The sequence below is a fragment of the Pyxicephalus adspersus genome, chromosome 11 (assembly GCF_032062135.1).
Source record: "Pyxicephalus adspersus chromosome 11, UCB_Pads_2.0, whole genome shotgun sequence".
In the NCBI taxonomy this organism is placed as follows: domain Eukaryota; kingdom Metazoa; phylum Chordata; class Amphibia; order Anura; family Pyxicephalidae; genus Pyxicephalus; species Pyxicephalus adspersus.
In genome coordinates, this window is record NC_092868.1 from 45922460 (window position 1) to 45935684 (window position 13225).

At 38.8% G+C, this 13225-nt stretch overlaps 1 protein-coding gene across 1 annotated transcript in view; it reads left to right on the plus strand.

The window, feature by feature from the left end:
* Positions 1-287: 287 nt before the first annotated feature.
* The window catches only part of RIMKLA (ribosomal modification protein rimK like family member A), a 39465-nt gene continuing 26527 nt past the window's right edge, over positions 288-13225 (plus strand). The window contains exon 1 of the mRNA XM_072425861.1: positions 288-503. Within this exon, the coding sequence (XP_072281962.1) occupies positions 341-503 (163 nt within the window). The 5' untranslated portion in view covers positions 288-340. The remainder of the gene's footprint in view (positions 504-13225) is intronic.

Below are 13225 nucleotides of genomic sequence, written 5' to 3' on the forward strand. Positions count from 1 at the left end.
TATTGTGATGGTGGGTGGGGGTAAAAAGGCTGAAATAATTGGGATCTGACATGGATTTTTGCAGGGTCCGCCCATATTGATTGCATCAAGAGCTTTGCCCACTGGATGCTGTATTATGTAGGGGAGTAGATGATTACAGTCCCCTTCTGATGGCGCATGGCTGCTGGATACTGGTTTAATGCAGCTGATTTTTTATTACAGTGCAAGCAGTTAGCTGCCTGCTGCACTCAGGCCTGCTAAGGTGCATCACTGACCTTGCTGTATTTTGGTGCACAGTCTTTTTTTTTTTTTTTTTTTTTTTTTTTTTGCACTTGCCTGTTTAGGCAGAACTGCTTCCACCATGTGCTCCCAGCTCTGGCTATTGACAGACAGAACAATCCTGGAGGATTACCCACAGATCTGCATCCTGGAGGCATTGAGGCAGCGATGTAAAGACCAAGAGGTGGACTTCAGTCTGATTTTAATGGATCAGATTGCCCTCACTATCATTGATGGCAAGCTGGGTAAGACCTGATTTTTTGTTATTAGTTCACTTCCCATCTGTATCATTATCACCCTGCAGTAAAACACCTGTAACCCTCATTCACATGCAAGTTTTTAGTAACACTTTAAAAATATTTATGTTGTTTAAAATTCTTTCTTAGAACATCAAGGTGAAAAGTGACCGCGTCCTTAAATATTAGGTTAAATTAAAGATGTATTTGCAACTTAGGTATACTTTAAAAAGTAGACAAGGTTAAATGATGTAAGAAATTCAAACATTAATTTAATATTTAAAAAGGTAAATTCCCTTTCCAGGGACAAATCCATAGGAAACTAGGAAATAGAGCTAATTAGAAACTATGGAGTAATAAAGGTGATACAAGCAATCTATTCTATGTGGATGAAAGTAATTGCCACCCCAAAATGGTGATTATTACTCTTATTTCCTATTTCCTAATTATAAACTATGCAAGATGACCTCTGGTAGATGGATGGAACTGTAAATATCAACAGCAGAAAGTATTATTTAATAGTGTAGTGGGTGCATGGAAAAGACCTCCAGAAGATGAAGCAGAAGAATTGTTTGCAAGGACATAAAAATCCCTTGCATGGTTTAGATTTATTATATTCAAGAACAATATTACTTAACATATGCCAGCTGATATTGCATGGTCTTTATTTGCAGTCTATACTCTAAATCCACATTCCTCACCGAACAATATCACTGATATCATTCTGCATTGTGTGATAAAATGCATCAATCTTTCTATCAATAAATTCTTGGTAAGTTTGCAAAGTCTCAACAAAATCCCTTGACTTTGCTGCAATATACCTGTCCAGATGAAGTGACACAAAGTGGTCTATTTATAAGGCATAAAATCTGACTTTCACTGAGACATTTCCTGGTGGAGAATCTTCCAGCTCGATGTGTTTTAGTAGCAGTCATTGATTCTCCACCAAGAAATATTTCAATGAATATCAGATTGACGGTTTTATAAATAGACCTCAAAGACAGGTATTTAGCAGAAGTGATTGATGACAATGTAACACTGTGTTTCAGCTTTGGCATCCAAGAGATACAAAGTTTAAAAACAAACTTAGGTGGGCACCAACGAATTCTTAAAATTTCTCCAGGGCTCTGGTAGTAAAATTTCTTCTTCTTACTTTGGTTCTCTATTCCTTAACACACAGCCAATAAAAAAGTGTCACCTTTCTGCAGCTAAGCTCTCTACTTATTCTCCATTGCAGTGAATCGATCATGGGGAGTGTAACACCGACATTTAGATATGTGAAGGCTGTATTGGTAGGACAGGGTTGGAATATCGTGCAACTGGGTGATATAAGAAGGCCATGGGTTATAAAATTGATTCTTGTACTGAAATTTATGTTTGCTTTTCAGAACCAGTTCATTCAGTGTTGGTATTTTATTTATTTTTAAGTAAATATTGCACCAATCTATGCTCATATCATGGTTCTCAGTACGAAAAGCTCAGAATTTGGGATTTTACATGGTTTATTTTTTATTATCTAGAATGCAGCTGGATGAGTGAGACCAAATATGCCATCAAACACATGTTTGCTAGCTCCAACATTGAATGGGTGCCATCTATGGTTCTTTAGGCCCTGACCCAGCATGGCACTTGTCACCTTCACAAGCCTCCGTGATAGAAGAATTAAATTGAATTCTATACTTATAATGGCTTATAATAATGAAAATAGATTTTTTTTAAATAAAAAAAATACACTTTTTCCTTTAAAGTAGAAGTGCCATCACTGTATCTAGTTCTGTGAGTGTTGCAATGTGCCATTTTTCAGTTCAGGGATCATGGTCCATCTTGGTAGACCCTCCCCCCACTGCTTCACTCAACAGCCAGTAAGAAGTAGTATGTAGCCCTAAAGACGTCTATAGGGATTGGACAAATGCAGAATATAGCACAAGCGTAGGAGTGGTCCAGCACTGCAGTGTTTAGTATTTCCATATCAAGCACGTGGAGGTAAGGGTAAAGCATATCATGGCATGACATAAGCCTGATCAGTGAATCTAGTGTTCTTCTTTAATGGGAAACCATTTCTTGCCCATGCAGAAAAAAACAACAGATTGGGGTCCTGTAAATGGCTCAGTGGCTAGCACGCTTGACTCGCTAGTACTGGGTCCAAGGTTCTCTCTCTCTGTGTTCATATGGGGTTTCCTTTGAGTACTCTGGTTTCCCCCCACACCTACCTTTGAGAATATTATTTAAAAAAAGACTAAATAAGAGAAGTGACTTCATTGCTGGAGCTCACTAGCTGCACATATTCCCCTTTTCTCCATTTGAACACTTGGTAAGTTTCCAAAAAAAGAGGCAATTTTCAGATAGCAGAGGTACCCAAGAAGGAGATGATCCAAAATGATGATCCAAGGAAAATTAAAATGTGTTAAATGTAGTGGCCATTTCTTACACTTGATTATTACATTCAAACTTTGTCCATTTGGATACTGGAAGTGAGGGACAATTAGCCTTATGCAAGCTTTGTGTTACATCTGAATACTTTCTTCCAACTCCTATATGGCAGGATTGGGTGACCAAGTGGCTCTATCACCAGAGCTGGGGATAGAGGAAGAAGCCCATACTCTATATTTATAATAAATATATAAATAATTATACATATAATATAATAAAGCATTTTTCCAATTTCAGGGCATCTACTGCTGGTAGATTTGTAATTAAAGTTATCTTGTCGGATTTCCAAATCACTGGTTACCTTTACAGTACTTAATTAACTTAAAATATTTTTGATGCAGTGCAATGCAGGACTCAAGTGTGCAAACACATTTATTAAAGAACAAAGCAGATTTGATATGCTCCTAAACTTCTTCCGCTTACCTCTGAGCTGCTTCAGCAATTTTTGGTTACCTATTGATTTAAACAGAGAAGGAAGCTGATTATAAATAAATTCTATTATGTTTGGCTGGGCTGAGGAAGTATCAACCATGTGTACATTGCAGGAGAACTGTATGCAGTTGCAAGGGAAAATCCGTACATCTACAGTTCAATATGGCTGTAAAATTTAGCCATTTGGATCACTAATAATGCTTAAAATGGCAAAACATACATTTATAGGGTTCTATGGGCAAATACAGTTCATTTTTTAAAACTTTAGCCCCCTTTAAAGTGACTGGTTGCTTGTTGTAAAAAAAACACAGGTTTCCTTTGCTATGTCACCTTTCACCTCCTCCATAGCATTAAGAAAATATTCTTTTCCTGATGGGTGCAAAAACACAAAATGGGTCCTAAAAGGGCTTCCTGACCCCAGTTCATGTCCCTGACTGCTCATTTTAGTGCAGGATTTTCCTAAGCTGGTTTTAACGCTGTAAAAACCTGAAACTTTGGCTGTCTTTGATTAAATCAACTATTGAGAATATGACCGTAGTCATACGGTCTACAAAAGAGGAATTGTGAGGCTTCAATTTCCCCAGCTGTGTTTGACATCATTCAGTTTCATCTTCTATTGTGTCAGTGACAGGAGGAAATTTGCTGTTGTGGAATCCTAGCCATTTCTACTATGTTATCACCCACTGCTTTTAAAAACATTTTACTCTTTTCTCTGTGAGCTTTGGAATTCTGGGCGTTAATTCCACCACCAGAAATGACACAATACACCATTATAATTTTAAGAGGAATGATGTCTTCAAAATATAGATAGATTGGATGGTGATACATGTACGTATCTCAGCTTGCTACCGACACTAGAATTTGAATGAAATGCTTTAGGAGATTATATTTTATTACACATGCCTGAACTGCCACACTGGCATATATATTTTATGTGAATAAATCCAAACTCCAGGCAAAACTTAAATCGATAATATTTTTGGACTGAACATAAGTTTTCTGAGCAGTTCACTGCTGAAAGAACGATTGATAACTGCAAAGCCCACTATAATTGAAACAAATGAGTTCAGCTGAAGAAGCTTTTTTTTAAGGCATTTAGATGGCATTGCAGTTTTATTCTTCTGCCTCCATACACCCCTCCAGTTGGTAACCATTTGTATAGAGGTCTACACATCAGATCAAAAAGAAGGACAACTATAGAAAAAAAGAGAGGCATGGATATTGAATTCACAAAGATAAAACAGAACTCATCATATTCCCCCCTCAAATTCCATATTTCCTCCTGATATGTTTCTGTTAATACATTGTTATTCGTACCTTTGATTCTGCCCTCTCATTTACCCCCCATATTCAGAACTTTTCCAGGTCCTGTCACTTTCACCTATGCAACATCTCCAAAATCCGCCCCTACCTGTCCCCTGAGACCACCAAACACCTTGTACACGCTCCTATTATCTCTCGTCTGGACTACTGTAACATCCTCCTCTCTGGGATTCCACTAACCCGACTCTCTCCTCTACAATCTATTATGAATTCTGCAGCCAGACTCATCCATCCTTCCCTCCGCTCCTCTTCCGCTGCATCTCTTTGTAGTTTTCTTCATTGGCTTCCATTTCACCTTAGAATAAAATTCCAGCTCCTGTGCTTTGCCTTCAAATCCCTCCACAGTTATTGTCCTACTTACCTTTCTGACCTGATAGAAAAATACCCCCTAGCCTCTCTCTCCGCTCCTCCAATGACCTACTAATGACTTCCTCACTCATAACCTCCTCACACGCACAGCTCCAAGACTTTTTTCTAGAGCTGCCCCAACTCTCTGGAATGGTCTTCCTCTTCCTACTTTCTGCTTATTTAACAGAGCCCTTAAAACTCATCTTTTCAAACACACCTATCTGTCTTCTTCTGTCCCTCAAAACCCTCACTACCCACCCACCATTCCATATCCCCCTCCTATTGTGTGTTACTTCCCCCACCTCCTAGATTGTAAGCTCTTCGGGGCAGGGTCCTTTCCTCCTCCTCCTGTGTCACTGTCTGTCATTTGCAACCCTTTTGTTAATGTACAGCGCTGCGTAATATGTTGGCACTACATAATTACTGTTTATAATTATGGTTATTATTATTAATAATAATAATAATATTAACAATAATAATATTAATTAAGGACATTTGGGTAGGATGGGACATGGGATAGTTGTTCCTTGTTATTAGACTGTTGCCGGATTGCTCCTCACTTCCTGCCTATTTGACTGGATTCAGACTAAACAGGAAGAGAACCAAATCTGCCCATTTCCTGTCCAGCTGATGGATAAGAGAATGACAGGAGAATTCTCCTTGGTGGGGACAAACGTGGCTAATCCAGTGCACTCTATCCAAAACCGTTAAATAGATTTTGGATAGAGTTGGGCTTTACAGAGATGAAGCTACTACAGCCTTGCTGACATTTCTGGTTACCCTATCTGCTTCCCTCATTTATTCTGATTTTTTACATTTACTAATCTGCTGCTCTGCCATGCACTAGTTCAATGGTCGGCAATTCAAAGACTTTCTTGATTTGTGTAATAAATGTAAAGAAGGTAATTTTTGGCTTGTTGGCACAGAAGGAAAGGGCTAGTTCATATGGAAAATCTTACCAGGTGTTACCTGCTTAGTATCTAATAGTAGTTGCAGGTGGTCTTTTAAAGTCATTAGAAGGGATCTATGAAATGCCAGAAAACCATTATAGTAGCAGCTGTCCAGCATTGGGGTTGTCCTTCAAAGGAGGGGTATAGAAAGTGGACCTTGATTCAAGAAGGGGTTGGAAAGTTCAGCTACCATGAAACACTACACAATCATCATGGCAGAACCTGGGTATTCCAGGAAACCTAGAATGAATTTCTTTAAAAAGCATTTGCTATTAGTTGGCAACTTTTTAAAATCCCGAACCAAATTCATTCTTGTTTTATTTATTCCGGGTTTATCTATCTTCTTCATTCTTACACAGCTTTTATAAATCAGAATAATGGTGAATGTTTGCTTATTCAAAAACTCTCTCTCTCTTTTATTTCTCTAATGATAGTTGGTGCAAAACTGCTAATGTGAGTAAGTAAAGGACCCAACCCCTATTGGCAAGTAAACAAGTCAACCAGAAAGAACTCTGATAGCATTAGCCAACATGCATTTTATCTGTAAATGAAAAGTATAAAAGACATAATAATAATAATAAAAATACAGCACAAGGTATTATAAGTGAGGTTGGGGTTTTAGGGCAGGATATTAGCTGCAGTAAATTCACATCTGCAAGAAGAGCCAACACAGATTTGAGGCAGAGGTCACATACTATGTGGTCTGTTTATGTTTACAGACATTTCACACCTCCTGCTAAGTATACCACACAGAATAAAATACTAACTGAGATGACCCCCACAAAGTATATTGCCTCTAATACATATACACTGGAAATCCCTAATGTCACTGTGGATTAGTTTACAGTATGTTGTGCACTCATCCCGCACATCGGACTGACAAGTTGCAGCTCAAAGATACATTTAAGCTGCAATGTTTTAAGTTTTAATGATTCTGCTTGTTCAGTGTCTTTGCATTGATTCGAGATGTATGCCAAGTTATCTATAATTCATGACTGATGAGAGTTTAAATAAAAAATGCATTCTTGCAGGTGAGATTACATCATGGTTATACCATAATGTCATGTCCATGTTCGTGGAAAGGCTTGTGATGACTCCAGGCTTACGGCAAGGTCAGGGATGGTTTTAAACAAAAAGGGGCCTTGGTAAACCATGAAGTGGTGGCCCCAAAGGCTCAGCATTCCAGCTCCTTGTTCCTGCCTGTTATTTAGTGGGGGAGCTGGAGAAGTTCAGGATCCTGAGTAAATTCCCAGTTTGCTTGAACCCTAAAACAGGCCTTAAAGGGGTGTAAACCCAATAGGACCAGGTCCAAAGGCACCTACACAGTCTTTGCATTCTTGCCTGGTTCTCAGTACTTAAAATTGGTACCCTCTTGTTGATGGAATTACCTACAGACTCCAGTTTTGGCTACAGCAAAATACAGGTAGTCCCCGGGTTACATACAAGATAGGGACTGTAGGTTTTTTCCTAAGTTGGATTTGTATGTAAGTCGGAACAGGTACATTATTTTATTAAATGTAATTAGGACAGATGTTTGTCTCAACATATTTTTAGGCAGTGTGGTGTCACTTACTGTATAAAATCCTCACTGTAAATTAATCACAAACAAAGCAAAAAAAAAAAAGTTCATGTTGCCTAGACATTTATTACCTTCTGGAGCAAGCTGAGTTTTTATATGCAAAAAGAAACAACTGCAGAGTTTGTCTTGCTCATTAAAGAGTTATGGAAGAGCTCAGTCCTTAAGATCACCCACAACCTCAGCTGTGTTTAGCAAAAGATTTCTTCTGCAAGTCATGCAAACCGCCCCCTCCCCCCATCAAGCCTCCATCCTGCACACAATCCAGCAGGGAAGCCCCGTTCGTATCTAGGAGTCATCTGTATGTCGGATGTCCTTAACTCGTGGACTTGTACTTGTTCACAGGAACCATGAATGTGTATATTGGTGGGATTATCACAATCACCCCTTATCATAATACAAGTTTACAAGATAATGTATCTATTGCATTCCTCCTGTACAGCAATCCTAGCACCATCTGACATGGTTATCTAACAAGAGACAGTCCCTTGAAATGTCCTTTAACCTGAAATGGGACCAGTCTGTTAACTAGCAAGTATTAGTGATTTGCAACTGTACTTATTCTATAATATTCATCATTTTTAACATTACAGAACAAAACTAGCTGCAGTTGGCTTACTACCACGATAAATGAAAACCATCATAGACAGACCTATAAACAGTTTTACAACCTTGCAGAGGGAGAGTTCTTGAAGTGTTATAAAGTTAGGAGTAGTAAAGTACGGAGTACATGTATGTTCTACGTGGATATTTTGTGTATATTAGGGAACTGTTCTATAATTTTGAAACGAGGATCCAATTAAATATTCTAGTATCTAGAAAAGTGAAAATGTTTTAAAATCTGTAAATTGACATTCTAATCAAGTGTTGTACAATTTGGAAAGTGACAGTTCCATGTTTTGTTCTTACACTTGGAAATTATGTTCTCCTAAACCATTCTCCAGACTGGAAACGGACTGCCCCATACATCCCTGGACACATTTATCACTCAATAACAGTTTGAGCTTTTTTATTGTAAGAGTGAGGTCCGGCATGCAGTAATATAGTTGCATACCTAGAAAATTGTAGATTTCCTTCCTTTTACATATGGCTGAACATGAATTCTCCAGCATGAAATGGCACTCCACCACTCCACCAATTCGGAGTGTCCTTCTGTGACTGACAAACAACACCTACGTTCCCTTTCTTAGCTACGGCTCCGAGTGCCCGTCCTAAATAAGTTGTACACTCCTGATGTACTATCACTTAGTGAAGGGGGTGCTTAGAAAGTCCTTCTCATGGTGGTATACGGAATGGCACTTGATGGAACCTTGCCACAATGAACAACGCCATATCAAGCATTAGATCCCTTTTGTTAAGTCTGGTTATTTCCACTATATATTGGACCATATTATTTAGAAGTTTAGAAAAAACGAAAGGGGAGGGTGACTGCTGACATAAAGAAATTTCTGATATATAGTATTATTATTACAGAGTGTTTATATGGTGCCAACATATTACACAGCGCTGTCGTGTCATTAACTCTCCCTCAAAGTGGCTCACAATCTAATGTCCCTACTATAGTCATATGTCTTTAATACAGTGTAAAGTCAATTTTGGGGGGAAGGCAACTAACTTACCTGCATGCTTTTGGAACGTGAGGGGAAACCTTCTATAAACACATAGAGAACCTGCAAACTCCATGCAGATAATGTCCTGGCCAAGATTCAAACCTGGGACCTAGCACTGCAAAGGCCAGAGAGCTAACCACTGAGCCACCATGATCTTGAATATTTGTTTCTCTGGGCTTCTGGTAGTATAAACCCGTGAATGAGTTCTATACCAGTGTGTGTTCTCTGTACCTTAGAAGACAACATGGCTGATGTGCATTTTCCCTAAGGGTGTTGAAGCAGCTGAGGTCAGTCACTTTCACACGTCAACATGAATTTTGCCTTTGCCCTGAGCTTGTGTGCTGAGAATTTGCAGCCTTGCTTATGTATGCTGCAGTGCTAGACCTACTCCTAGCCAGCTGTGTGTTCCCACTACATTCCATAGCCCGCAGGTCACAAGCTGCCATCTTGCTGCCGATCTGGTAGACATGCTGGAAGTCTGTGTGTCAGAAACCATTGCCATCAAGGAGAAAAGCTCGGCTGAGAGTGCAGATTTGGAAAAGAAAGAGCCTGAAGTGCCTGAAACAGTCATAATACCAACCCAATATATTGCTTTACTAATAATACCTGGTTATATACATCACATATCTAAAGTTAATTTTCCTTAGATAAGCAGAATCAATTCCTATTAGCAGTAAAATAATCCATCAGATTCTAAGGACTTTTTCTATTTAATATGCAGTTTGCCACTTTTGTTCTGATCTTTACTTTTAGAACAACATATTCATAAAAGCAGGAACAGGTTTTGTTCCCCAGTGTTTAGCTAATTTCCAGACCTTTTTAACATAGGGAACCCCTTGAATAACTTTCAGGTCTTCAGAGAACCCCGATTACTATATTCACAGCTCACAGTATATTAGTATGGTAGTCAATGGGATGAATGCCTCTTATGTTGCTGGCCACTGGGAAGAATGTCGCCCTTACAGATAGACAAAAAGATCATTGGTGTCATTTAAACTGAGAGGCACAAACTGCTCATTGCTTAAGGAACCCCTAGCAGCCTGTGGAGGAACCCTAGAGTTACATGAAGGCTGGTTGAGAAACTCTAATCTATATCATATGTATAATAAAATGGCTTGAATGGAGTAACAGATTGTGATATTTGGAAGTAGAATATGCAACTCATTCACTTTCATTGCAATCACATATGTTACTTTCGTAGAGTGGTTTGCAAAAACAGCGGTGAAACAAAACTGATCTCCACTATTTCCTCAACCAGCAAAAGTGCACAAAATATTAAAATTGCCAGTTTTTTGATGATCTGGGGATTATTTCTAAAAGTAATGATCATGTCATCTGATTTTTGAATACGGCTCAATCAGATAAATAGGTTCAAATGTCAGCAGTAATGGTAGCTCAGCACCAGGGCTCCATAGTTCACGCTAATTATTCTGACCATTGCAAACAATTGTAGTTGCCAAGCAAACTTCCCAACTTTCTGAGATAAAGAGACACCTCTTAGAACTAAGCATGTAAGCAAAGGCACCAAACCTCACCAGGCCCACAGTTACACAAGCATAAAGGATTCATATTAAGTTTAAACACACTTTTTTTCTTTTTTGTTCTTTTTTAACCACAACCCATTTCGATTGTCTAGTGCAGTAAAAAACATTTAATTGTTAAATAGTTATTCTTGTATAATGGTTTTTACATTAAACTATGTGGGACAACTAAGGCGGAAAGACAAACAGGGGGATTCGGTCCCAAAATGGAGACAGCTCCTCCAAATGAGGACAGTTGGGAACTATGGCCCAGAATTCCCCAGTGTTATTAGCCCCATAGCTATCACATTGGCAATAGAAACCCACAGTACTCAAAGTCATAGTTTATTTAAAGCCATTTTATTTAAAGTGCTTTTTGTACACTAGGTTATGGATAGTCAGCTTTGATACTCCAAAATTTAGATAAGCCCATTGATGCCTATAGTGGTAACTTCCTTCAGTGCACCAAATTCAATCATGTTGCAAAGTGTTTAAACAATTAAAATGTAATATTATTAATAATACTACTAATAATAAACAATATTTATATGGCGCCAACATACTACGCTGTGCTGTACATTAAATAGGGATTGCAAATGACAGACAGTGACACAGGAGGAGGAGAGTACCATGCCAAGAAGAGCTTACAATCTAGGAGGTGGGGAAATATATTATTTTTAATAATATTATTATTATTTATTATTATTAATAAACAGTATTTTTATGGCGCCAACATATTACGCAGTGCAGTACATTAAATAGGGGATGCAAATGACAGATACAGACAGTGACACAGGAGGAAGTGGACCCTGCCCCGAAGAGCTTACAATCTAAGAGGTGGGGGAAGTATCACACACTAGGAGGGTAGAAAAATCAGGGCCCTTCTTTGCATGCTGGTAAACTTCTCTACGCCACCTGTGGTTGCTTTCTAAAGAAAACACTGTGGGACTTTGCATTTTGCTTTCTTGCTCATCTAATGTATAATTTATTTAGGACTAAAAGTTTAATTGGTAGATAACTGAAGGGTCAAGAGGGTCAGAGGGATTTACTTACCAAAGAGCAAATGTCCCTTAAAATGAAAGACAGCAATGAGCTATTGTGCACACCCATACCCATTTTTTGGGTCCACTTCTGCATCCAGTGCCCAAGCAGTCATAGGAATTTTCACACTTGACACACTAGCCTAGTTTGTCATTTCCCTTTTATTGAAGGCGCTAGAAAGAGTGGATGAGTCAGCACATCAGAGTAGCTTTGTACTCAGCAGAGCTCTTCTTCAGTTATTTAAACCTTTGCATCTTGGCACATTTCACAAGACATCAGCCATCAATATAAATGCAGCACATTAAACTCCTGAGTGGAAATGGATCCGTGATTATACCTTGTCTCTGCAGTCACTCTGCATGCCTATTATGATGGTATTTATAGTATGAGAGCCATAGTGGTTGTTGATGACTGCGCACCAAGAAGGAAACAGCTGATGGAAGCATTAAGATTACAGGAGGGATGTGAGCTTGTGTGTAAAGTGGCTCCTCAGTGTACACTGCACAGGAGCCCCTTAGTATGAGGGTAATTCTTAGAATTGCTTGGGCACCGGATGCAGAAGTGAAGCATACGATGACGCAAGCCTGCAAATAGCTCTGTTGTTTTTTGGAAGGACTGTCCATTATGGGCATGCACGGCTCCAAGACTTTTCTAGAGTTGCCCCGACTCTCTGGAATGGTCTTTATCATCCTATTCAGCTTGCTCTTACTTTCTGCTCATTTAAAAGAGCACTCAACACACATTTTTTAAAACTTGCCTACCAGTCTTCTTCTGTCTCCTAAAACCCTCACTACTTCCCACCATTCCATATCTCCCTTCCGATTGTGTGATACTTACTGAATAATGTACAGCACTTTGTAGTATATTTTGGCGCTATTTAAATCCTGTTGATTAATATTAATACCGTAACACTGGGAACAATTTTGAACAAATTTTTTGTTGACTTCAATTTTTAAGCTCATTTACACTAAAATAGGTATGCTGATTCGGAAAGTGCAGTTAGTTTTCTTCTATCACAACGGGTTTTTTCTCTACCACTTATAATGCGATTACTGTAGCATGGGTTTGTATAGGCAATTCATTTACACGCAAGACAGTGTGGTCAGAGGTTGTGCACTGCTCTACGTAGTGAATAAGCAAAATTAATTTTTCTACTTACACACGTATTTCCTTACTTTCAGGTCATGTCTGGCACTGCTGCTCTCGTTGTAAGTGCCTAAACAACCCTGATTGATTTTGTTATATCTGTGGCAGTTTCCCCATTCCTAGCCAAAGGACGAACATTAGCACATTTGTAGAGCAAGCCTATTTAGCATATTTCAATGTTAAACTTGGTGATCAAGATAAGTCTTGGGCCCTTCATAAGGTGTGCAAACAGGGTGTTGAGCGTTTACGGATGTGGACAAAGGTAACACGTGATAAGATGCCATTTGGTATACCTATGGTTTGGCGAGAGCCAGGAGATCATTTCAGGGACTGTTACTTTTGTAAAGAGAGGCCT